General features: G+C 39.5%; 1 protein-coding gene across 3 annotated transcripts in view; it reads left to right on the plus strand.

The window, feature by feature from the left end:
• The window catches only part of cdk20 (cyclin-dependent kinase 20), a 29,398-nt gene extending 17,553 nt beyond the window's left edge, over positions 1-11,845 (plus strand). For all 3 annotated transcript variants that reach the window (XM_028813309.2, XM_051933516.1, XM_051933515.1), the window contains 5 exons: positions 2,420-2,541; positions 3,840-3,902; positions 7,043-7,166; positions 9,088-9,243; positions 11,590-11,845. In XM_028813309.2, coding sequence (XP_028669142.1) covers positions 2,420-2,541; positions 3,840-3,902; positions 7,043-7,166; positions 9,088-9,243; positions 11,590-11,781 — 657 coding nt within the window. In that variant the 3' untranslated portion in view covers positions 11,782-11,845. The remainder of the gene's footprint in view (positions 1-2,419; positions 2,542-3,839; positions 3,903-7,042; positions 7,167-9,087; positions 9,244-11,589) is intronic.
• The last annotated feature ends 13,676 nt before the right edge of the window (positions 11,846-25,521 follow it).

The following is a 25,521-nucleotide window of genomic DNA, read 5'->3' on the forward strand; positions in this document are numbered from 1 at the left end:
ATCCAATAATCCTTGGGGTTGTCGTCCATATAACAGTTCAAAAGGGGAGAACCCCGTAGAGGCTTGTGGGACTTCCCGATAAGCAAAGAGTACGAGGGGGAGGAGCTGATCCCAGTTCCTCCCGTCCCCGCTGACCACCTTGTGCAGCATTTGCTTGAGAGTTTGATTGAACCTCTCGACAAGACCATCGGTTTGAGGATGATACACTGCGGCCCTTAAGTGCTTTATTTTGAGTAACTTGGCCGTTTCCTTGAACGTCGCCGAGGTAAAGGGCGTCCCTTGATCCGTAAGGATTTCTTTAGGGATCCCGACACGTGCAAATGCACCCACTAGTTCACGTGCGATAGCTTTAGTAGTGGCAGAGCGTAACGGAACTGCCTCTGGATATCGGGTAGCGTAATCTACGAGGACTAATATATATTTATGTCCTCGGGCCGAGGGCTCTAGAGGTCCTACTATATCGACCCCAATACGCTCAAAGGGAACATCAATCAGGGGAAGGGGAACGAGAGGAGCGCGGCCCTTCCTAGGAATTTGCCGTAATTGACATTCTGGACAAGAAATGCAAAAACGGCGAACCTCCTCATTTATTCCCGGCCAATAAAATTTGAGCTTAATCCGCTCTAAAGTCTTTTCGGTGCCTAGATGGCCTCCCAGGAGGTGGGCGTGTGCTAACTCACAAACCTGCCACCGGTAGGTTCGTGGGATTAGCAACAACTTCCGCACTCCGCACTCATGATCAGCTACTTGATATAACAGATCGTTGTCAAGTGCAAAGTGAGGGCCGCGAGGCATGGGCAGATGAGTGCATTGGCCATTGACAAGCACGACTGCATTTTTAGCAAACTTCAGGGAGTCATCATTCCATTGTTCTCTCCTGAGAGACGCCGGTGTTTCATTGAATTGAAATTGTAACTCGGAGAGAGGGTCCGGTCTGACCTTAAGGGGCGGGGAGTCCTCCCGGCTCGTCGAGGCCCGGGTTGATGACGGCCCAGGAACCTCCCCGTCCTCCTAGGAGTCTTCTGTATCTCTTTCCTCCGGCAGGTTACACGGCATGGAAACAGCCTGAGACGGGTTTGTTCCTTCTATGACTAGGCCTACAGAGTTACGAGGAGTGGTTATCAGTACACCGCATTTACTGTCAGACCAGTCTCGCCCTAGGATCACAGGAAAAGGTGGGTGTGGGTGGACCGCCACAGAGAACATTTTTACCACTCCCTCATAGCTGATGATACACAGGGCGGTTTTATATGAACGTGTATACACCAGAAACTGGTCTTTTTTCTCGTCCTCTGTCGCGGTAGTACATAACGGCAATCAACAATAGAGATGTTGCTGCCGGAATCCAGAAGTGCTGTAACTCTAAGGCCATTGATTATTACCACTCCCGTGTGACCAGTAGCCAGGGGGTTCGTAAGTTCACATAACTGTCCTCCCTCCTTCCACCCGCATCCCTCCACGCTCCCACGCGAGCAGCCCACCCCGCGCCCCGGGGACATCGGTACAGGCTTCAGGTTATATGGAAGGGACTTATACAGTGGGACGTAATCCCTACGGAGTCCACTAGAGGACCGTTCTGCTCTCACAGATTGTGAGGCTGGCTTAGGTCTTAATTGAGCCATTAGCTCGTCCATGGAATGAAAGTCTCCCCAGACTGGCTGGGCAAAGTCATCAGCGTTGCAGGAACTGGGAGTGGCGTCCTCGTGTCCGGAAGTGACGTCATCCTTGGGGCCGGCAAGAGGCGGGGTTTCCCGGGACAGGTCTGCAAGGGACTGAGAGAGATAGTCAGTACACTTCGCCGCCCCCTGGCCTGGCGTAGAATTACAAGTGTTTAGGCCCTTCAGCTGTTTCCCATGCGCACATATGTGACAACATATATACACACACATTCATTGATGCTGGAGAGAAATTGTTTATGCCCACTTTTCTTCGGGTCCAGCCGTAATGTGTCAATAGGAATAAGGTCTGTGCTTTAACTTGAAAATTCTTAAACATTCCTAAACCTATGTACAATTATCATGTATTACTCAACTCTAGGTGACATTGGAACTTAAACACCCTCCTTTAACATCAAGATATTGAATGTTTATGTTGTCTGATATGATTTTCTTGAAGAACCCACTTGCTTCAGCAAATGCCTCAATGTATTGCAAACTTTTTCCTTTTTTGTCAGTGACCTCTAGAGTCCTAATGGATTGTTCCTGAATATTTTGTCTTCCTTCCACATAGCACATTCCTATATACTTTTTAATATTATTATGGATGGTATACTCATTTGTTCTATTGTTGCACATTGTAAACACACTTAACAACTGACTGCACAGGTACAGGATACTTTTGAATTTTTCTGTCCATTGTTTTTGGTACATGTATAGTAAACATGCATTTTATTTATGTGTCTGTTTGTATAAATTGGTAGGATCTGAAACCTGCTAACCTCCTAATAAGTTCAATGGGTCACTTAAAGATTGCTGATTTTGGACTTGCGAGGGTATTTTCAAATGAGGGGGACAGACTCTACAGTCACCAGGTGGCCACCAGGTGGGAACAACTATAAATGTTTTTGTTTCCTTACTAATAAGTGTTTTTTGCTCTCTACCTTAGTACTAGGGTGTTGTACCATGTTAGCCATTATGAATGTAGAGAAAACCAAGCAAAATGACACCTTTTATTGGCTAACTAAAAAGATTACAATATGCAAGCTTTCAAGGCAACTCAGGCCCCTTCTTCATGCAAGATGCCTGAAGAAGGGGCTTGAGTTGCCTTGAAAGCTTGCATATCTTTTTAGTTAGCCTCTCAACCTTGAAACTGGATATTTTTAAATGTATAATGCTGCCATTTTCTTAGATTGATGTTTGTCATTTTCCTTCAAATTACTGTTTTTATACATGTTTTAATTACTTTAATTACTTAATTGTACGTTTTAATTACATAGGCACTTTCTTTAGCAAAATACAAGTGCCAGTTTTCATTAAATATAAAATCTCAACATTGAAAATGACAGTCTTAAATGTTTTTGTATTTTTTAAAATTGAAATGAATTAAGCCCTTATTTTATTATACGGTGAATAATTTTGTTATACCATTGATAAATAATGTGTCCTTGTGCATACTTTTTAATATATGAAAATACTGTAAACCATTACTTTATGGTTATTCAAAGGTATTTAATCAGTTGGAATGGTTTAGGACAATATTGTATGGAGAGCTCTTTGAATTGCCATTTGCTTTATTTTGGTGACATGCTTATTGCCCACACATGTACATTGGTTTCTTAGCCTCCAAAATGAACATTTGCTCAGGTCTTTGCAATTTTTGTCATAATACAAGTCAGTTGTAAAGACTGAATTCCACCCAAACTTTATCAGATTTGTTTAGCAAATAGATATGAGTTGTGGTCATAGGTGTGTCTTTGAAGTGTATTGTCACAATACAAAATGTACCTTGATTTACCTAGACAAAGTAGCTCATGTAAACCTGTTGATCTTTAGGTAGTCTGGATGTTGGTGTTTTACATTTTTGATTGCTTTTTGAAATCAGAGATTTCCTTGTGTTTTGTTATGACCATGCCCTGTACATTTGACTTTTTGTGAAGAATTTATCAGAATCAACAGTAATATCGAGCTGAATGTGGTAATAGTGGTGGGTGGAGAACCAACAATGATGGAGTGTTTGCAAGAAATTCTTGGAATTGTCTTAAAATACTAATTAGTTAAAATGATTATATTTGTAACTTTATTTTGACTTTTGTATTTGAAAATTAATTCTTAGACAATACATATTTAATGCATTGATACAGTGTACCAAATACCCAAAAAAAGTTATTGATTACTTTGTAGATGGTATCGTGCTCCTGAGCTTCTTTATGGAGCTCGTAAGTATGATGAAGGTGTGGATTTGTGGTAAGTAGTCTTCCATTAGTAATCTGCTTTGTTCTGTTTTTTCTACATAACAGCTGAATGATTTGTTTTGGGTTTTTTTTGGCTGGTTAATGATTTACAGATAACTGCAACAGGCTTTTCTTCAGTATTTTTGCACTTTGCTAACTCTTTGTCTTCTACCTTCATTAAGGTTCTAGTTTTTGACATGGTTCTGTCATGCTTTATGGTACAGGTGTTGTTAATTTTTTTTAAACATTTAACACTAGAATTACCAAAGCTTACGTAAACTGGCCCACCTTAAATCTCTTCGCACCTCTCCGTCAGTGTCGTTTGTCCTGTAAATGTGCCGATCAAGACAAGCAGCCTACTATTCCATCCCCCTACCGCCACAGAACGTGCACAAAGTTTTTCCAGCTCATGCCTTGATTATCTGGGAGTGAAGTGCTGGAGTTTTAGAGTGGAAATAATAGATCGTTATTTGGAACACATGCATTTCATGTGTGTTCCTTTCTATAATAATCTGTGTAAACACATCGTTAAAACAGAAACGTTTTCATATTTTAGTAATAAATGACAAAATGTAGGCATAAACTATATAATGTGTGAAGCCTGAAGTCCAAAGATCAAATAAACTCTTTCACAAAAGGTTCAAGGCCGATACAACAGCTTCCGTGGCGTAGCGGTAAGAATTGCTGACTTGTCATCAAGAGTCCCCCGATTCTGACTGTCTCCTATATTTACCGTTTTCAGTAGTGAGCTTCTCTTATTGTTAATATTATACAGTAAACACATACATTTGATTTGCGTCTGTAACAGCCGGTGTACATTTATAGTACTTGTAAAAGTTAGCATTTTTTTTTTCACTTTTACTCTCTCAGTCACGATCACGATATTTACAGCCACCCCCACACCCCCCCTCAGGAATAACTGTAGATGTGAGTGCTGTTTTGAGACAATGGAACTGGACATTCTCTGATCTGGATAGATAAAAGCTGAAACACAAAATCTGCCTTCTTCGTATCTCACCACAGAGACATAGGTATATATGATATTTGGAATTATTCATTTTATAACCTGTATAGTACATTTCGGAAAACATTGTGGCACTGATGCAACATTATTCATATTATTCATATGCATTCGCATGCCTTCCTGTGCTTGTAATCAGTGACTGCGTTTTTTTTTTTTTGTTTTTTTTTCGATCTTGCCCGTGCAGTCTCCACGTTATGGTGAACGATGCTGTTTCCGTTTCCATTGTCTCAATACACCACTCACAACTACAGTTATTCCCAGTTTCAGATAAAAAGTAACCACGTCAGATCCTTTGTGGGCTGGGTAGGTGTTGTATCGTGAGTGTGACTGAGAGAATAAAAGTGAAAAAAACGCTAACTTTTACAAGTTCTATACATTTAAACTGGCTGTTACAGACACAAATCAAATGTATGTGTTTACTGTATAATATTAACAATAAGAGCAGCTCACTACTCAAAACGGTAAATTTGTGGGGGAGATGGTTTCGAACTCAGAACTTCAGGTTTATAAGTCAGCAATTCTAACCACTACACCACGGAAGCTGTCGTATTATACTTGCACCTTTTGTGACAGTGTTTATTTGATATTTGGCCATCAGCCTTCACACATTATACAGTTCATGTCTACATTTTGTCATTTATTACTAAAACGTGAAAAATGTTTCTGTTTAAACAATGTGTTGTCACACATGTGTGAATAGGAGGCAGCTGAAGGGCTTGGAGAAGAATGGTAATACATCTGCCCAGGGGGTGGTGGGGTACACTAACGCTCTTTCTGAGTTCCCTGCAGACCTTCCCCGGGAAATCCCACCAGGAGCCACTGCCTCAACTCAAGACACGTCACTTCCGGTCCCGGCCCCGAGGACGACATGACTTCCGCTCCCAGCCCCGAGGACAACATGACTTCCGGTCCCGGCCCCGAGGACAACATCACTTCCCCCAGACTTCCTATAAAGCCTCACTTGTTTCCCCTGGAATTCAGTTCTGTTTTGGACTCTGTCTTGTAAACTTGACTCAACTTCAAACATTTACTTTTTGCAGCCAGGATACAGAATTATATGGGTGGATGCCCCAAACCTTTGCCATGTCTCATGTCTCTTCATATCACAGTGTTTACATAGATTGTTGTAGACACAAAACGCACATCAAATTATTTCCCCTTACAATTCTAGGTAGCTCACTCCCAGATAATCAAGGCAGGAACTGGGAGAACTTCTTGCCCGTTCTGAGGCGGTGGGGGGATGGTATAGCAGGCTGCTTGCTGCTTGGGCTTATGACACATTTAGAAGGCAAAAGACGCTGACGGAGAGGTGCAAGGGGATTCAAAATGGGCCAGATTTATGAGTTTTTTTCGTTGGCTCTGGTAATTCTAGTGTTAAAGGTAAAAGTTAAATTTTGGCCCATCATACTACTCCATAGATCTTCTGCTACCACAGCATAGCATCTCATTTTTTATGTGGCTAATTGTAATTAAGATCTTACTTCAATTTTGTTTCATTTTGCTACTTTCCTATTAAACACACATTTTGTGAAGCTCATTGAAAGATTTGCCATTTGGAGAGTTTTTTCCATCTCATAGTAAATGTACTTTAGATATGCTTTAGGCTTTTTAACCTCCCTGACTAGAGTAACTATTCTTAAATAGTCCTATTTTATATATATTCACAGTTCCTCACATATTTTATACATTACTTTTTATTTAATGTTGGAAAGTGACTTTTGCTCTTTTCAGTGTGTTAGTCATTCTCATATAGAGTTCACTAATTTGATGCTTTTATGTGCATTTACATGGAACTGAATATTTTAATCATGTTTAATATTAAGTGCTTTTTGGTTTAACGCTATTTATAAATACAACCATCTAGCACTAAAACTAGTATTGGAGTACTTTTGTACACTATATTTTTAGAAAAATTGTTTGAATTTTTGTAATTATTTTATCTAAATTTAGCAAGTGTTTGATTTGAAGATATTCAGAGATCCATAGTTAATTTGTAAGTTATACTGGTGCAATAAGATCTTCTGCCTTGTGAAATAAACTCATAATGCTGCCACCACAAAACTGAAGAATTACATCAAGACTAATACTAAAGCAATTTTTTACTGTTCTGATTTTTTATTGTGTTGCAGGGCTGTTGGCTGCATTTTTGGAGAGCTGCTCAACAATTCGCCTCTTTTCCCAGGAGAAAATGACATTGAGCAACTTTGCTGTGTCTTGCGAGTTCTGGGCACCCCTAATGAAAGAATCTGGCCAGTAAGACTGTCATTATACCGGGGAGTGACCTTATTGTATAAACGTTCAATACAAATTGCTTGACAGATGTAGTCAACAGTTTCTTCTCTGTATACTATTTAAGGTTCTTGTCATTTGATTGGAACTAGCCAAGATAAATCACCCTTTCATTATATAGAGGTTTTCTTTGTAATCACTGCACCCTACTATTTTATTAAATAACTGATAACATTCAAGAACAAATCAAGTAATGCTTTTGAATGCCAGTAAAGTCAAAAGCACATGCACTTTAAAATTCAGTGATGTGTTTTTGGCGGAAAATCTAAAACTTGCAGATTGCATAAGTGCCTTTTGTTTTAGATGCAGCAATAGTCTAGTCTTCACCCTGGAATTAATGTTGAATTTTTCCATACAGACACAGAGATTTATATACAGACACTTTAAGTTTACTCCTAAATAATTTGTAATTTAAACCACAGTAGCATGCTCATTTGGTTTGAAGGCACATTTTTGTGTATCTGTGACCCAATTTAGTGGAAAAACTTTAATAAGGTCCTTATATTTCATGTTTGATTATGCTTGTTTAATGGAGCTATTATGTTGTAGTTTTGTACACAGAAATTAAAAAAAAATCTTTAAATTGTGTTTAGGAGAGTATATATACATTCAAGTCAGATATTCAAACACTCAGAGATAGTCATCAGCAAAATTTTAAAACAAATCAATATAATAATATTTCCCAAATCATATAATGCATCTTCATGGCATGAAAATGATTTTTGGAATCTACAAACTGAAAATAGTGTGCCCTACCAGTATCTCCACATAACTAAATCAAAAATACCAGAGTCCAAGCCGACAAAGAAGGGATCAACACTAGGAGAACACAAAGTACAGAAGAATTTTATAAAAGAAGAAATCTGTTTAAAGTTTCTTCATTATGGTGGAGTGGTTAAAAACATGACCACCTTACAAATATATACTAAAGCACTTGCTGGCCTTTCTGAAACAAACATATCCTCTCATTCTTCACCACCAAGCCTTGATCTGAAACTCGCTTCTACCAGCATAAACCTTGGAGTTGCGTCTTAACCAGGGAGTAGAAAAAAAACCCTCAGTCATAGATGGCCCTTTTTGACTACAATGACAACACCAGGCTTGAGTCTCCTTTACATATAAAGTACATCCCAAGCCCTGTGCAGCCTAGAAAGGCTTGGATTCCCAAAGCAACCTCCGTAGTGCTATTTCCTTTAAAGTAGCAACAAGATTCCATTCCTTCCAATCAGGGGATGTTTGTTGCATTTTAGCAGCTTAGTTTACCCTATTCTTGACCTTTATGGTGTCACACTGAAATGGGCAACATAGTTTCAGTTTCCCCTGTGCTGCTGCCAGTTAGGGTGGAAAACTTTGTAGCCTCTTGTCTGCCTTCCATGGCCCTTCTGTCACACTGAGTAGAGGGTGAGGCCTCCAGGCATTTTACCCTCTGGGATCCGCTTCGTGATCCCCTCCGATATCTCATTCTGGATCCTGCTCATAACTGACTTACCAGCCACTCTTTTTGGAACTGGTATGTAGTGTGTTACTTTTACATAGATGTTTGATTAGTAAAAACATTATGTTGACGTGTACCCTTTTGCAATGATTTTACACCTGATGATCCTTTGCTCCTCACAGGCTGAGCATCACAAGTGTGAAATGGCATATGTGACGTGGGTTGGAGGTAGTGAACCTAGGTTGAAGTGATAAAGTGAAAGCATTTTTAGAAAATGTTTGGCCTGTAAAATGCTATCAAGGATAGAATGTTTTCTATTATTATTTAATGAAATGTTGTTACAATGATCTATGTTTATGGTAAGGAATTTTAGAAATATTTGTTTTTTGTTGCTGCTTTCAGTCGTTCAGTGATAGTGACCTTCCTTGGTTTATAATGTTTATTTCTTAGGAGATCACAGAGCTACCAGACTATAACAAAATCACATTTAGAGAAAACCCTCCCATTCCTTTAGAGCAAATTGTTCCAGATGCTACACTGCAGGCTGTGGATCTGCTGAAGAGGTTCTTAGTGTATCCTGCCAAAAAGAGGATCAGAGCCAAGCAGGTCAGTATATTAGCATTCAGTCAACATTTGTACTAAATGGCCTACCTGTATGTAGAACAAAATGGTAAGCAGAGAATTAATTGTTGTGTAACGATTGTATTGTTAAAAAAAAAAAAAAAAACTTGAATATTTGAACTGATTCTGTATGCTAATAATTATGTTTATGCTTTTTGTATAGTATTTTGGGAAAAATCAAGTCCTCAGAGTCTTGCCTCCATCCTGATACACAGTGCATCTGGAAAGTATTCACAGTCCATCACTTTTTCCACATTTTGTTATGTTGCAGCCTTATTCCAAAATGGATTAAATTCATTTTTTTCCTCGGAATTCTAATTCTACACACAACACCCCATAATGACAACGTGAAAAACGTTTACTTGAGGTTTTTGCAAATTTATTAAAAATAAAAAAAACTGAGAAATCACCATGTACATAAGTATTCACAGCCTTTGCTCAGTACTTTGTTGATGCACCTTTGGCAGCAATTACAGCCTCAAGTCTTTTTGAATATGATGCCACAAGCTTGGCACACCTATCCTTGGCCACTTTCGCCCATTCCTCTTTGCAGCACCTCTCAAGCTCCATCAGGTTGGATGGGAAGCGTCGGTGCACAGCCATTTTAAGATCTCTCCAGAGATGTTCAATCGGATTCAAGTCTGTGCGCTGGCTGGGCCATTCAAGGACATTCACAGAGTTGTCCTGAAGCCACTCCTTTGATATCTTGACTGTGTGCTTAGGGTCGTTGTCCTGCTGAAAGATGAACCGTCGCCCCAGTCTGAGGTCAAGAGCGCTCTGGAGCAGGTTTTCATCCAGGATGTCTCTGTACATTGCTGCAGTCATCTTTCCCTTTATCCTGACTAGTCTCCCAGTCCCTGCCGCTAAAAAACATCCCCATAGCATGATGCTGCCACCACCATGCTTCACTGTAGGGATGGTATTGGCCTGGTGATGAGCGGTGCCTGGTTTCCTCCAAACGTGACGCCTGGCATTCACACCAAAGACTTCAATCTTTGTCTCATCATACCAGAGAATTTTCTTTCTCATGGTCTGAGAGTTCTTCAGGTGCCTTTTGGCAAACTCCTGGCGGGCTGCCATGTGCCTTTTACTAAGGAGTGGCTTCCGTCTGGCCACTTTACCATACAGGCCTGATTGGTGGATTGCTGCAGAGATGGTTGTCCTTCTGGAAGTTTCTTCTCTCTCCACAGAGGACCCCTGGAGCTCTGACAGAGTGACCATCGGGTTCTTGGTCACCTCCCAGACTAAGGCCCTTCTCCCCCGAACGCTCAGTTTAGATGGCCGGCCAGCTCTAGGAAGAGTCCTGGTGGTTTCGAACTTCTTCCACTTATGGATGATGGAGGCCACTGTGCTCTTTGGGACCTTCAAAGCAGCAGAAATTTTTCTGTAACCTTCCCCAGATTTGTGCCTCGAGACAATCCTGTCTCGGAGGTCTACAGACAATTCCTTTGACTTCATGCTTGGTTTGTGCTCTGACATGAACTGTCAACTGTGGGACCTTATATAGACAGGTGTGTGCCTTTCCAAATCATGTCCAATCAACTGAATTTACCACAGGTGGACTCCAATTAAGCTGCAGAAACATCTCAAGGATGATCAGGGAAACAGGATGCACCTGAGCTCAATCTTGAAGGCTGTGAATACTTATGTACATGTGCTTTCTCAATTTTTTTATTTTTAATAAATTTGCAAAAATCTCAAGTAAACTTTTTTCACATTGTCATTATGGGGTGTTGTGTGTAGAATTCTGAGGAAAAAAAATGAATTTAATCCATTTTGGAATAAGGCTGTAACATAACAAAATGTGGAAAAAGTGATGCGCTATGAATACTTTCCGGATGCACTGTATTTTTGTTGAAAAAATTACTCAATGTACAGTTCAGTTATTCCATTGTAATCCATTATAATCAATCATCATCATAATTCCATTGTAATCAAAAGGTAATTGTAGCTTCAGAATGCTCAAAAGACTCATTTGTTAGTCTGGTGTCTCTTCCTGTTAGGGCCTGAGCTGACATTATAACAGAACACATGGAGTATAATCGTAGATTAATTATAACATCAAGCAATGTAAAGCTCTAAATAAGTGTATCGTATTTATCCTTTCAAGTGGTTTTCTACCTATTCACTCATTATATATACAGTACAAGTCCTAAAAGCCGGAATGCCTGTTTCAAGTGTCATATCACTGATACAATGCAGACCTCTTCAGACTTTACCTAGAGACTTTGCTTCATGCGTGTGACTCAAAAACTAAGTATAAAATAAATATAATACATGCATATGCTATTTACATACCCTTTAAGTATGTTTCGTTTTGCTTTTTTTCAGGCACTACTGCACCCATACTTTTTCACAGAGCCTCTTCCTGCTCACCATTCAGAGCTTCCAATTCCTCAAAGGAGTAGCAAGAAGTCCCGCCAGCATCTTCAGCATCCCTACGAGTTTACTGTGGACCAGCCCATTGAGGAGAGTCTAGTTGATCCACAGCTAATATGTAGACATGCAGAGGTGCTACTTTGACAAATTCCAGATCTCAAATTGACCAAAATGCCTCCAAATAAATTTGTATTCTTTTTAGCCATTACATTTATTTATGCCGTTTCTTGCTTATACTACATCAAGAAATTAACTGATACTTGCCACAATACTTGAAGCTGTCCTTTTGAATTAATATACTTTGAAATTAAACAGGTGTCACCAGTATGCATTATGCATTTTAGAGAAGTCCTCAGGGAGGATGTCTTCTGTTTATTTTTTCTGGAATTACACTATAATTTTATTGAATGTTAAATCATTTAAATTATCCCAGTCCTTTAGTTGACTCAGTGTTAATGTGAAATCACTTCTATTCATACAGTGTTTTACATCAAATTATTTTTATGATCTTTTTGACGATTTAGTAAGAAAAGGTAAGACAGAATACAGCTATGTGAAATAAGGGACACAGAGGATGGGTTGAAACTCCTGAATCTTATAAATTGCAGAAAATGTTGTGTAGTGGCTAATTAACTCGGCTTTAAACCACATGGTTGCCAGATTTCCATCTTGTGCTTCAACTTTAAAAAATACATATGACGGTTTTACAATATCCTAATATTGTAAGTTACCTTTCGGAAGGTTAAAATATGTAATAAATGTGAGTGTAGAATTTGCTTTGAAATGTAAAATGTGTTTTTATCACTAGGTGGCTCTATTGGGTAACAAAGAACATTCAGAAAATATTCAAATAAAATAAAGGTGTCAGTTAAATATGTAATAAAGGTGAGTGTAGAATATGCCTTGAAATGTAAAATGTGTTTTTACCACTAGGTGGCTCTATTGGGTAACAAAGAACATTCAGAAAATATTCAAATAAAATCTCTTAAGTCTAATGATATGCTAAGCAAATTGTTTTAAACTTACAAAAATAAATACAATTTGACAGATACCGTTGTTTAATATACTTCCTCTAATTTAATGAATGATATCGTATCTCAAACCCCAAAAAGTTTGCACAAAAAAAGAAAAGTGCAGTGGCCGATTTCAGAGGTGCACTGCTTGGGAAATTGTAAAGAATGTGTGTTAGGCCACCTCTTTGTGAAGCATAAACTATGCTGTTAAAAATACAGAAAATCACAAGGAGGTTTGTCCCTGTCCATGTGGTTTAAGATGATATATATTTTTATTGGATACTTAAAAGTATAAAGTAAAGTTTCTCCTTTTACTAGTATGCTTTACATACTTGAACAAATTATATGCATACAATTTTTTTTGTAGGTCATGTTTAACTCCATAAATAAGTCACCAAGTATTGGGTTGCAAATATCAAACTTACATAACAATACTTGACAAGCTCAACTTTTAAACAGCTACTGCTAATAGTTCAAAAATAAATTGAATCCTGTTGTTATAAAAAGAACAGCACTTTGACTAAACTTGAGTCATTGCTTTAGGAAATGATTGAAATAAAACAGACACTGCTGCTTATTTGCAATCATATTTTAAATGAATAATCAAGTATGCACTCAGTTGACAAGTCAAGGTCATTCTTCACTTAATTAAATGTGTTTTGAACAATTTGAACTTTGTTTCTATATAAGCTTGATAAATTGTTTTTCAATTATATATATTTCAACATAGGTTATCATGCTTTGTAAGTTTTAACAGACTGTTTTTTCTGCTTGTGTGTTTTGCTGCACTGCATTATTTGTATGTAGTATGATTTTTGATATGAGTAGTTTAAAAGTTGCATTTGTATAATGTAAATTCTCTGTCATTGCCACCAGTGTACTCGGCGAAATTGTCTTTTTGTGAAAAAGAGTAGAGGGGAGATTCAGTACAAAGAAATATTTTACTGAAAACTTTACAAAGCTTTAGCCAAGTGGCTGCTTTTCTGCAGTAATCTTCATCATCAGTTCATATCATTTTTTATTTTGTGGTTATGTACTTCTTTCTTAGCATGAACAAGAGAGAATCTCCATTTCTACCCACAATCCAAACTCAACACTTTAGTAATTTGAATTGCATATAAGTATATATATACAGTGGTGTGAAAACTATTTGCCCCCTTCCTGATTTCTTATTCTTTTGCATGTTTGTCACACAAAATGTTTCTGATCATCAAACACATTTAACCATTAGTCAAATATAACACAAGTAAACACAAAATGCAGTTTTTAAATGATGGTTTTTATTATTTAGGGAGAAAAAAAATCCAAACCTACATGGCCCTGTGTGAAAAAGTAATTGCCCCCTTGTTAAAAAATAACCTAACTGTGGTGTATCACACCTGAGTTCAATTTCCGTAGCCACCCCCAGGCCTGATTACTGCCACACCTGTTTCAATCAAGAAATCACTTAAATAGGAGCTGCCTGACACAGAGAAGTAGACCAAAAGCACCTCAAAAGATAGACATCATGCCAAGATCCAAAGAAATTCAGGAACAAATGAGAACAGAAGTAATTGAGATCTATCAGTCTGTTAAAGGTTATAAAGCCATTTCTAAAGCTTTGGGACTCCAGCGAACCACAGTGAGAGCCATTATCCACAAATGGCAAAAACATGGAACAGTGGTGAACCTTCCCAGGAGTGGCCGGCCGCCCAAAATTACCCCAAGAGCGCAGAGACAACTCATCCGAGAGGTCACAAAAGACCCCAGGACAACGTCTAAAGAACTGCAGGCCTCACTTGCCTCAATTAAGGTCAGTGTTCACGACTCCACCATAAGAAAGAGACTGGGCAAAAACGGCCTGCATGGCAGATTTCCAAGACACAAACCACTGTTAAGCAAAAAGAACATTAGGGCTCGTCTCAATTTTGCTAAGAAACATCTCAATGATTGCCAAGACTTTTGGGAAAATACCTTGTGGACTGATGAGACAAAAGTTGAACTTTTTGGAAGGCAAATGTCCCGTTACATCTGGCGTAAAAGGAACACAGCATTTCAGAAAAAGAACATCATACCAACAGTAAAATATGGTGGTGGTAGTGTGATGGTCTGGGGTTGTTTTGCTGCTTCAGGACCTGGAAGGCTTGCTGTGATAGATGGAACCATGAATTCTACTGTCTACCAAAAAATCCTGAAGGAGAATGTCCGGCCATCTGTTCGTCAACTCAAGCTGAAGCGATCTTGGGTGCTGCAACAGGACAATGACCCAAAACACACCAGCAAATCCACCTCTGAATGGCTGAAGAAAAACAAAATGAAGACTTTGGAGTGGCCTAGTCAAAGTCCTGACCTGAATCCAATTGAGATGCTATGGCATGACCTTAAAAAGGCGGTTCATGCTAGAAAACCCTCAAATAAAGGTGAATTACAACAATTTTGCAAAGATGAGTGGGCCAAAATTCCTCCAGAGCGCTGTAAAAGACTCATTGCAAGTTATCGCAAACGCTTGATTGCAGTTATTGCTGCTAAGGGTGGCCCAACCAGTTATTAGGTTCAGGGGGCAATTACTTTTTCACACAGGGCCATGTAGGTTTGGATTTTTTTTTCTCCCTAAATAATAAAAACCACCATTTACAAACTGCATTTTGTGTTTACTTGTGTTATATTTGACTAATGGTTAAATGTGTTTGATGATCAGAAACATTTTGTGTGACAAACATGCAAAAGAATAAGAAATCAGGAAGGGGGCAAATAGTTTTTCACACCACTGTACGCCCAAAGCATGTTGTAGGGTGTTGAGGCTAAATAGCACATTCATGCAGTATGGCACAGTGGGTAAAAGCAGCACTCTCAACCACATGGTTGCCATTTTAATTCCTGCCACCAAGCCATTGTGTGACACTGACTCCAAAAGTCACTCAATCTACCTGTGCTCCATTTGTACAAAATATATGTAAGAAGTCATACTAAGTACCTGTGCTACTCAAATGCATTGGGGGTGGTGTTAGCTATAGAAAGGTACTTAAAAAAATAAAGGTTAGTTGTTTAGATTTCAGAATTAATCACTGGTGGGATTTTGCTTTGCCACATTTAATACAATGACAGTTTGCTGATGTCCAGTCTGATAGTCCATATATAAATTGTTTACTGTTGTTGACAAAAACTCATCAGTTTGCAAAAATATTTATTTCTCCTATGTCTATAGCCATATAGCATATGTCTTCTGTTCAGACTGGCATACCTAGCATACAGCCTGCTTTTGCGCCTCCTTTAAAGTAAGTCATCCCACAAGTCTGTGTATCTATATGGTTCATATCACAACAGTGAGTTGTTACTCACACGTCTGCCTACATTTGTTAAACTGTAAGTGTAGTCACAGTTGCATCACTCTACTCCCAATTAAACAAAGGCTAGTATGGAGTGTTCAACATTTGTGGTCTTGGAGTGTGGGCCTTCTCCCAGCGGGTGACGTGTATTTAGTAGTTTTCAGGGGTGTGAATGGTGTTGTCAGCTTTTTTTCTCTCTCTCTGTTCCAAATTTAACATACCTAAACTTTTGTTGGCATACTGTACATTACTCAATGTGTGCTATTCACCTAATGCCAAAAGGCAGTGAGTTTCCAGTGCACCCATCATCAAATTTCTATTACATTTTAGTATTCTGTGTAATTTTAACACTTGCCTGAGTGCTGCTTTCAATCTGTCTGGCTGATCAATTTTAAATTTTTTATGGCAGTGATTGACCCTCAGATGAGCTTTTTCACTTATGTATTCCATGTTCTTATTTATACCATTAACATTTGCTCTTTTTCTGGAAGTGCCATATTGGAGGCAACCTATCACTGCATATGCCTTGAGTTGTAATTGTCTTAAATTACCTTCCACTCAACTCAGAAATAATTTTGCTTTTTTCCAGTTGCTGCATCGAGACAGGTGATGGAAATACAGACTTACCATTAACAGTGGTGAGCATCAGGGCTGCATTCGTTTCTCCTTCCTGTTATGAATCATGATGGACTTTACTATGAAGAAAGCAGTGGCACAATCCACCTTTGGCATCCCCTGGAGACCTGGGCGGCAACTCACCGACCTGGACTTCGCCAACAACATCTTTCGCAAACGAAAAACCTGTGAGACATGACAACCTGGCAGAGACTGGGAAGATCAGGATAATGGAAGGGCCATGAAAGTCAGTCTCAACATGAAGATGCAGATCAGAATTTGCTGGCAAGTAATCAAGAATGTCCAGGAATTTAACTATCTCAGCAGTGTTGTGGCCTGTGATAGGGCACTAGGAAGGATGTGAACAGCAGAATCAGCAAGGTGTTTGCAGCGTTTCAGCGACTTGGCCTAATTTTGTACTCACCATCTATCAGCATAACCATAAAGATTCAGCTGTACAAAACAATCCTTGCTCTAATGGTCATCTTTGTCAGCAGAACATGGAAGATCGTCAAATGGGTTCCTTAGAGGCTGAACATCTTCCACTTATATACTGTCTTCACCATATACTTCGCATTTCTTACTTACTATATCATCAACGTTGAGATCCTGCAACAAGACTCAACATATTTGCAAGATCTTGTTACAGATTTCTGAATGTGACTGGCTGGATACATTCTGCATCTCTCTGCAAGCTCCTACCAAAAACTACAACGTACTGGACACTGCACAAAGGTTTCAGGTCGACCAACAAACACAGTGGCATGCAGTATTCCAAGAAGACCTACAGTCTGTCAATATCATATCTATAGACACAGAAAATGTAGCTTCAGATCAAATTCAATGGCATGCATTATTTGCCCAATGCACTAACAGCACCAGACGTCTGAAGACTAAGTCTTTTTTTTAAATAGACTGAATTTTTTTGTGAGCTAGTGTGGTGATGCCGTGGTCCATGCTTACACTATCCAGCTGTAGAGTCCTTGTCTGTAGAGTTTTCATGTGCTCCACATGAACAGCATTTTTTGCTGTTCCTGTAGTTCCCTCAAGTCCCCAACTCATTCCTGCTAATTTATTTCACTATGCTAAACTAACCATGTTTGTCTGAGTGTGGGTCTGTGTCTCTTTGTACCCTTTGATGGAGTGGTGATGCCTGCTTTGTACCCAGTGCTACTAAGGTACAATTCAGTCTTGGTGGCTGTGACATTGACAAAGCCGGTTTCTTGATGGATGGATGATGGCCCCTGGTGCTATGCCTCGTTTGCTCTCAGTGCTCTTGGAACCTTCTTCCATATGTTCTGAAACTGTCTCCCTGTTGCTTCTCTTTGGACCAGTGTTTCTAACTCCCTCTCCTCAGTTATTTCCTGCCATATCACTCTGTCTCCTCAAATGATGGTACTATAGGATTTTTTCTCATGTTTCTCATCTCTCCAGTGGAAGCTTATAAATTTGGCTTATTAGCAGCAAAGCTGCAGTTAGCTTCACATTGGAAACATCCTGAACTGTACTCTCCCCTAACTTGGAAATGTTGTCTCTAAGATCTCTTACATTTAGAACTAAAGAAACCCACTAAGTTAAGGACATGGCGATGGTAGGCCTGTGAATCATGCTTCATTACCTTTTCCTTTTCTTCCTCTCTTGTTTCTGTCTCCAGTGGTAAAGGCACCCCTGGTGGTCTGCACTTTTAGGTTCTATGTGACCTGTGGCTTGGGTAGGCGTCTAATGGATTTTATTTTGAGTGACAGTAGGCTAAGCTTAACACGAGATCCCAATTCATACTGCCAGGAATTACATAATTTAGACAAAGTGAGCCGCCTCATATGTTTCACTTAAGATGTACTACCAGGAGACTCTTTTCTCTTCAGGTCCATTGAGAGTTCACAATAAAACCATAGCCTTTGATTGCTCTCAACCTTGAACCCCCTCTGGTTTACCATTTTGGCTTTAATGTGTTTGTGGTGGATGTGGCTATGCCCTTCTTTGTGGTTAGAATCCCGTGGTGTGTATCCAGCCTGCTTTATTTTAGACACTTACAGCAATTTAGACATTTATGTTACAAAGGTTTTGTGCTGGTGTCAAAAGTTGTTGTTTTGGGTGTTTCCTGGTACCACCTTAGATCCCCATTGCACAAAAACCCCATTGTAAAAAGAACTTGTTTAAAAAATACCGAACTTATCGTTAAATTTGTGTTTAATGGGCAACGCCAGTTCTCTGTAAACAGCTGTGAAACTTCTTATGGATTAGGGAAATAACAGAAGCCATTAATGGGTCGGTTGCCAGTCCATTGCAGGACTCACTCAGTCACACAGGACCAGATAAAATTCTTAGGGAGGTGGGAGGAAAACAGACAGACGCAAGCAGAACATGCCAACTTCACAAACAAGTGCCCAGAACACAATTCAAAAGCAGGACTCTGGAGTTGTGAGGCAGCAGTGCTAGCCACTGGGCTTTTTCTTGTTAAATTATTATTAATCTAGTCGCGCTACCTGTCTAAGATAGGTTGAAATCTAAAAAAAAAATCACATAGACTTTAGCATTCACGTTTGCAGTGTTGCATGCAATACATATGCCAATGTTTTGTATCATTTGATATAGGATTCGTAAAAGCAGTGTTAATGTTTGTGATACTCCATCTATTGGAATGACAAATGCAATCCATTTTATTACTACATGTTTGTGATAATCCAGGTGTTGGAATTACAGATACATAGCAATTGTACAGACTCGGAGACACTTCTCATTTTGTCAAGGTGGAATATATAACAAAAATTTGCTCACCTACTGTATGTAACAGGAGCAGCTGCTGAAATGGCACTGCCAGTAAAGTCAATCAAGCACTGGTGATGCAGAAGAATTTGTATCCAACACCTTTTTCTGGCTCATCATGGTCAACTAGAGATTCTTCAGCTTCATGGTTGTGGTTTCTAAAACTTGTACCCTTAGGTGTAACTGTGAATGAAAGACTTTAATTAGGAAAATGAGATTTGACCTGCTCTTGATGTTTCCTTGTGGATTCGGTTTAATTAGGAAATGCAGACAACATCAAACAACTAAATGCCCATACAGGAACTGAGAAAATGAGAGCAGAAAGGAACTGACAAAATAATTGAAAACAAGCAATGATATCAGCAAAAACCTCAAAACAGAAGGGCCACATGAGGTGATGTAGTCCTATACAACAGTGAAGGGGCCATAAGCCCTTGGGATTAATAAAGTATCTATCTATCTGTCTGTATCTATCTAAGCAGAGACTTGTGGAAGTGTTGATGAAAAGTTGACTGCTGACTGCTTGAATGGCCAAGTCAATGGCTCAGTCAGTCGTGGGTGATGCAGGAGACGTTTGTGTCCTGCAGCCAAGCGAGACTACAGACAATTACTGAGCACCCAATAAGCAAAGAGTGGACTTGCCGCCTTATCAGATCTTCCAACTAATGAAAGCTGAATCAGCAAGAAACTTCTCTGAGTTTTGTTGTTTTTGGTGTCCTCAGGTTACTCTTATAATAATTCCAGATCACAGTCGTGTTGGGTCACATGTGAGTTTTCGCTTTCACCACAAGTAAATTATAATTCCTATCCTTCCATATGCTTTATTGATCCACAAGCTTGACATTTTCAAGGTGTTTCAAGCTGAGGTGCAGAAGCAGTTGTGTTAGAACTTCTGATATTCGCAGTATGTGCTGTATAGTCTGTCATCTCTTTAAGAAATGAACATGGACTGATGAACCCGTGTCACATCACGCAGTACGTCATCTTCATAGTTAAACTAATATTATACATGATCTTTATTGTAGAGAATTGGAGTAACAATTTGTCTCCTTTTAGAACATGACGTGATTGCTTTACTGGCTAACTACTGGGACATGTCTCAGAGAGACCCCTCTCAAGTCATTCTGTGTGTCATGCCGCGGTGGTCTTGCTGTTGAATTCCAGCTCAGGCTCTGCCTGTGTGGAGTTTGTGTGTTCTCTCTGTGTTTCCTCCAACATCCCAAAGGCTTTCAAATCAATCAACTGGGTGAATAGATGACATGTCAAGGGTGGTCTACAATGAATTAGTGCCTGTTCTGGCTCCCCACCAGCTTTAATTATATTGATTGTGTTCTGAAAATGGCTGCATAAACAAATTTCCTTACTTTAAGCTTCTTGTTTAATTAGGTGGCAGAGCACACGTTGTAGAATCCAGGGGTCTCATGTATAAATGGTGCGTACGCACAAAAATGTTGTGTAAGCCTGTTTCCACGCTCACATCGCGATGTATTAAACTAAACTTGGCATGAAGCCACACACATTTTCATGCCAGCTAAATGCTTGGTGTACGCAAGTTCTCTGCTCGGTTTTGCAAACTGGCAGCACCCAGCATCAAAGCAGTGCTTTTGTTCCAGTGTGGCTTCCCTTTCTTTTTTTTAGATCCACATCCCTGATGCGTCTTTATCAAATACACCGAAATTAACCACATATTGTTTATTAGTTCATGGCATCTGATTGTAATTAACCTGTAACAATATAATGGTCCACGGAATGGCCAAACTATTCCAAATACAATAGCTGCTTTAGCGTTGTTACTCTCAAGTATTTATCCCACTGTATCTGAGTGTGGAATCACAGGTCTACAGCAGCTGATCGGAAAGAGAATTATCGCTATACAGCATAAGCACGCGCTGCCTCAGCCATGTGAACTGTCTATTGAACTACCCTCAGACAACAAACGCTTCAGAGCCTTTCCTGTAGGGACCTCGTGGTTCAGAAACAGTTTCATCTCAAGAACTGTAAACACACTCAATCAGTCCATCAAGTGCTACTTGTAGAACTGTTTGTGCTTATTAGTACAATCACCTCACTGTAAACTTGCGATACTGTTATAATATTGCACAACCTGAGCCACTTTATAAAGTGCGTGTTTACATATGATGACGATATCATTTTTAAGATGAAATGCAGCAAAATATGTTTATTACATTATACAGATAAAATGTTAACATCATTTAAATAATCTATATTGTTAATAATTAAACATGTGAGGACACAGTGTCCCAGCACTAGCTAGTTCAGGGATTGTTCATGCCTCACGCTGTGTTCTTGCTGGGGCTGGCGCGACACTGGAAGGATAGATGGATATAATAATTAAACACGTACTACGAAGATATTTCAGTGTTCCTTAAAAGTGTTGAAGAATCGCCGTTCTCAGCTTACAGATGGCTTAACATCTATTACAGAGCTGATTGTGTGGCGATTGGTTACTTGGAGAAAGAAAAGGAAGAACAGGAATAGGAGGTTAGTACATTTGAAAGAGACCGTACTGCTGCAATAAATTATTCCATCAAAGGTCATGCATGGTGCAGCAAGCATCATGCGTAAGACAGGAACAATCTGTGGACGAGGCGCCTGCTCGTCACTATCACTGCGCCAGCGTGTTCCAATGTTTAATAACATGCTTTAACTCCTATCATCATGAAAATGATATCAAGTATACATCTCAGTATTTTAATTATTCAGAGAGCTGTAATATCACGAATGTAATGGATTCTTTGTCCTGTCGGAGGAAGAGAAAGCCCATTTAAGAAGCATGTAGTGATTCACACACATAGAGCCACATAGAAGAACAAATACAAAACAAAGCATTTAACGTGATGCTTTAGTTATGATGGTATTTGAGAAACTAGTAAATTAAACGATTTTAAGTTAAGTTTATGATGTTCTACATTAATGACAAAATAAACTACATGATTAAGGTTGACATTACAAGCTTTTTCCCACTGTGTCCCTATTTTTTTTCGTTTCTCTGTACCCTAATATGCTTTCATATGACACTCAGATGGTGGGCTACAACTCGCTTTTTCACAGCGACTTTGATATCCGACAACTTTCGGGCACTGTGCAACTTTGTGAACTTGAGCTTTCGAGTTTCTCTGACACTCTATGTCACTCGATCAACTTCCTTTTGTTGTTTATATTACTGTTTAAACCAACAAATAGTATATTTTTCCTTGCCTCCACTTGGTATTCGCTGAAATTCTTCTATTTTCCCCCGTGCTTTTGCCATTGCTTTTTCACAGAACGCTGAGCTTAAGGGCTATTTATATTGATTTGCATATTCAAAGAGGCCTAATTCTGGGAGATGTTTGGGAGTGGTGGCAGGCACGTGCGTTACTTTTAACGCGGAAGAACGTGGGAGTTGGCGTACACACAGATTTATGCATATGGATTTTTTTGTGCATACACACATTTATGCTTTTGTCCGTATGCCATGTTTTAGTAGAAATTCTGTGCATGGCGTTATGCATGAGGCTCCAGAAGAGCTGAGCTCCTGCCATGTTGTGTAGATTTGACCAATGCTACCTGCTGTGCATATTTTAATTTCTGACCTTGAAATAATATGATGCTGTTCAAGTCATACATGTAGTGCCTCCATTACAGACCCTCAAGTGCATCTCTCTCTTCATTCATTTGTTCATTATCTTAAAAGACAGTTGGGCTTGGGCCTATGCTGTCACAAAGACAGGACTGTCCATAACATGAAGAACAAGCGTCTGAGGGTCTGCAAAGGCCATCCCCTCTCTAACTCTGAAAGTTTGTGACGAGGAGTGGTTTTTCAGATTCTATCTGCAGTGCCAATATTAACCTCTAGACCATCTCAAGTGCATTACAACCCCAAACTCACTTGTGGTGTGAGTCAGGAAAAGAACATGAAACCACCGTGTGACCCCCTGTTCACCCCGGCAGCTGGCGATGCATTGCTGCTGTCTTCAGAATAAGAAACAATGAAGGAAACACCATCAGGAAATGCAACTGTGTAGAGGTGAACAGGTGCCTGAAAATAGACAAGTGGAGGCAGAGAAGAGCTTTTCAGATTGTTCAAAATATGAAAGAAAAAGAGTGGAAGAGGAAACGTGGCCAAACCTATGACCTTCATCTTCTGCCAGTGCTTCTATTAGTTACTGCCCTACAACCTTCTCAGTTCTCACCGTCTCACCTTGTTCAATCATATTGCACAGTCAGGGGTCAGTTAATCAGGTACTGTGAAAGAAACAGAGAAATAAGGGTTGGGATGCCCTGTTTAATTTAGTTGTCTGAAGGATGATGAAGATGTTGCACAAATGTGATGAACAAAAGGGTTGGGGTATCACCTGAAAACACACCAGAAATTTAAGAGATTCAGAGCTCCGTTCTCATAACCTGCTTTGAAAGTGAACGCCGACTTCTGATGAGGGATTCAACTATATATAGGTTGTGACTGGAATGGGTGGGACTTCATTGTTGAAGGAAGTGACCTCATTGGTCGTCTGGTGTTTTCTCCTTAATACTAAGGCAATAAACAGAAGAAAAGTTAGTAGCAATGTCACACTCCCTTCCTTCCCCATCTTCATCAAGCACAAATCAGTAAAATGCTCCCACCATCCACATGTCTGACAGTACACATGGTTGTTCATGCAAATAGACTGCCTTTCAAACAGCCAATCACGTGGTCAATAGGCTGAGGTGTTGTTACTCCAAACATTAAAATGGACAAGGTGCATAACCTAAGTGTCTTCAGCCGTGGAAGGATTTTCACACACTACAGTCTCTTGAGCTTGCAGACAAAGGTGCAATACATGAAAACATTTCTGAATAAGGTCATAGAGGAATGGTCAGACTTGTTCAAAGACAAGACACCAACAGCAGCTCTTTACAAGAATGATGTGCAGAAGGGCATCTGAACTTGCAGTGCATTTGGGCCCTCAAGTGGATTGGCTGCAGCAGCAGGAGATGATGTCAGCTTCTACTCCTGGTGGCTAACAACAGCAAGGTAAGGCTACAGTGGGTTCCAAAGTTGGACAACTTGGAATTGAATAAATGTCACCTGGACTGACAAATCTTGATGACTAAGCCAGAATTTGGTGTAAGTTACATGAATATGTGGCTCCATGCTGCCTTCCATCAACAGTACTAGCAAGTGCTTGGTGTTGTATTGATGTGAGGTGTAGCGTGTCAACACCAGTTGAGTGTCATTTAAATGCTATAGCACTCATAAAGTATGCATCATCTCAAGCTGGTTCCACAAACATGTCTTATTACTCTGATGGCCTACACATTCTCCTGGTCCGAGTCTAATCACCTTCAGGATGAGTCCAAATGATTGATTTGCATCTTAAAAAAATCAGAGGGAATTGTGTGATGCTATTAACATCCTTAGTGTTAACCCTGAATGTGACTCGGGATTGGAATTCTGCATAAATACAGTCAGACTTGGGGTGATGTGTTATGGCCAGCTTTAAATAACCTCGTGCCAAACTACATCAGTGACCTTCTCCATCACTATATGTGCCTGCCCGCCCACTAAGGTCCTCTGATTCTGGCAATCTTGTTGTGCCCCTCACTAATCTACACTCCATGGACTCTGGAATGACCTACCAAAATTAATTAGATCAGCTGACTCCATTAATTCTTTTAAAAAACAACTCAAAACTCATCTGTTCAGGAAGGCTTTTAGCTCTGCTTGACTTTATTACCCTTCTCTCAGTTTACTTCTCTGTCAAGATGCTCAAGTAACCTGTATGTATGTATGCTAGACCATCAATTATGTTGTTTATGGCTTTATTTTTCTTCTCTGAATTCACTGTCACAATCTTCTTTATTTATTTATCTGGTTTGTACAATGCTATATACTGTATACTCTGCTGTTCTGTCTTATATTCTGTAAGTGCCTTGAGCATGGGAAAGGTGCTATATAAATAAAATGTATTATTTTATTATTATTAGTGTTAATCCCAAATAGCTTCTGGGACAGTATGCTGCTGCCATTTAGTGGATGAAATATCATCATACTACCAAAAATCATGAATATTTCCGTGCATTTTGCCACTCTATGCCAATTCATTAATATTCATGAATGGGATGGAGCCTTCAACCAAAAACACAATGACAAATGAAAAGCTGTAAATCCAGTTTTAGAACAAACTGAGGCTGAACCACTGCTC

This window comes from Erpetoichthys calabaricus, chromosome 11 (genome assembly GCF_900747795.2).
Source record: "Erpetoichthys calabaricus chromosome 11, fErpCal1.3, whole genome shotgun sequence".
Lineage (NCBI taxonomy): Eukaryota > Metazoa > Chordata > Cladistia > Polypteriformes > Polypteridae > Erpetoichthys > Erpetoichthys calabaricus.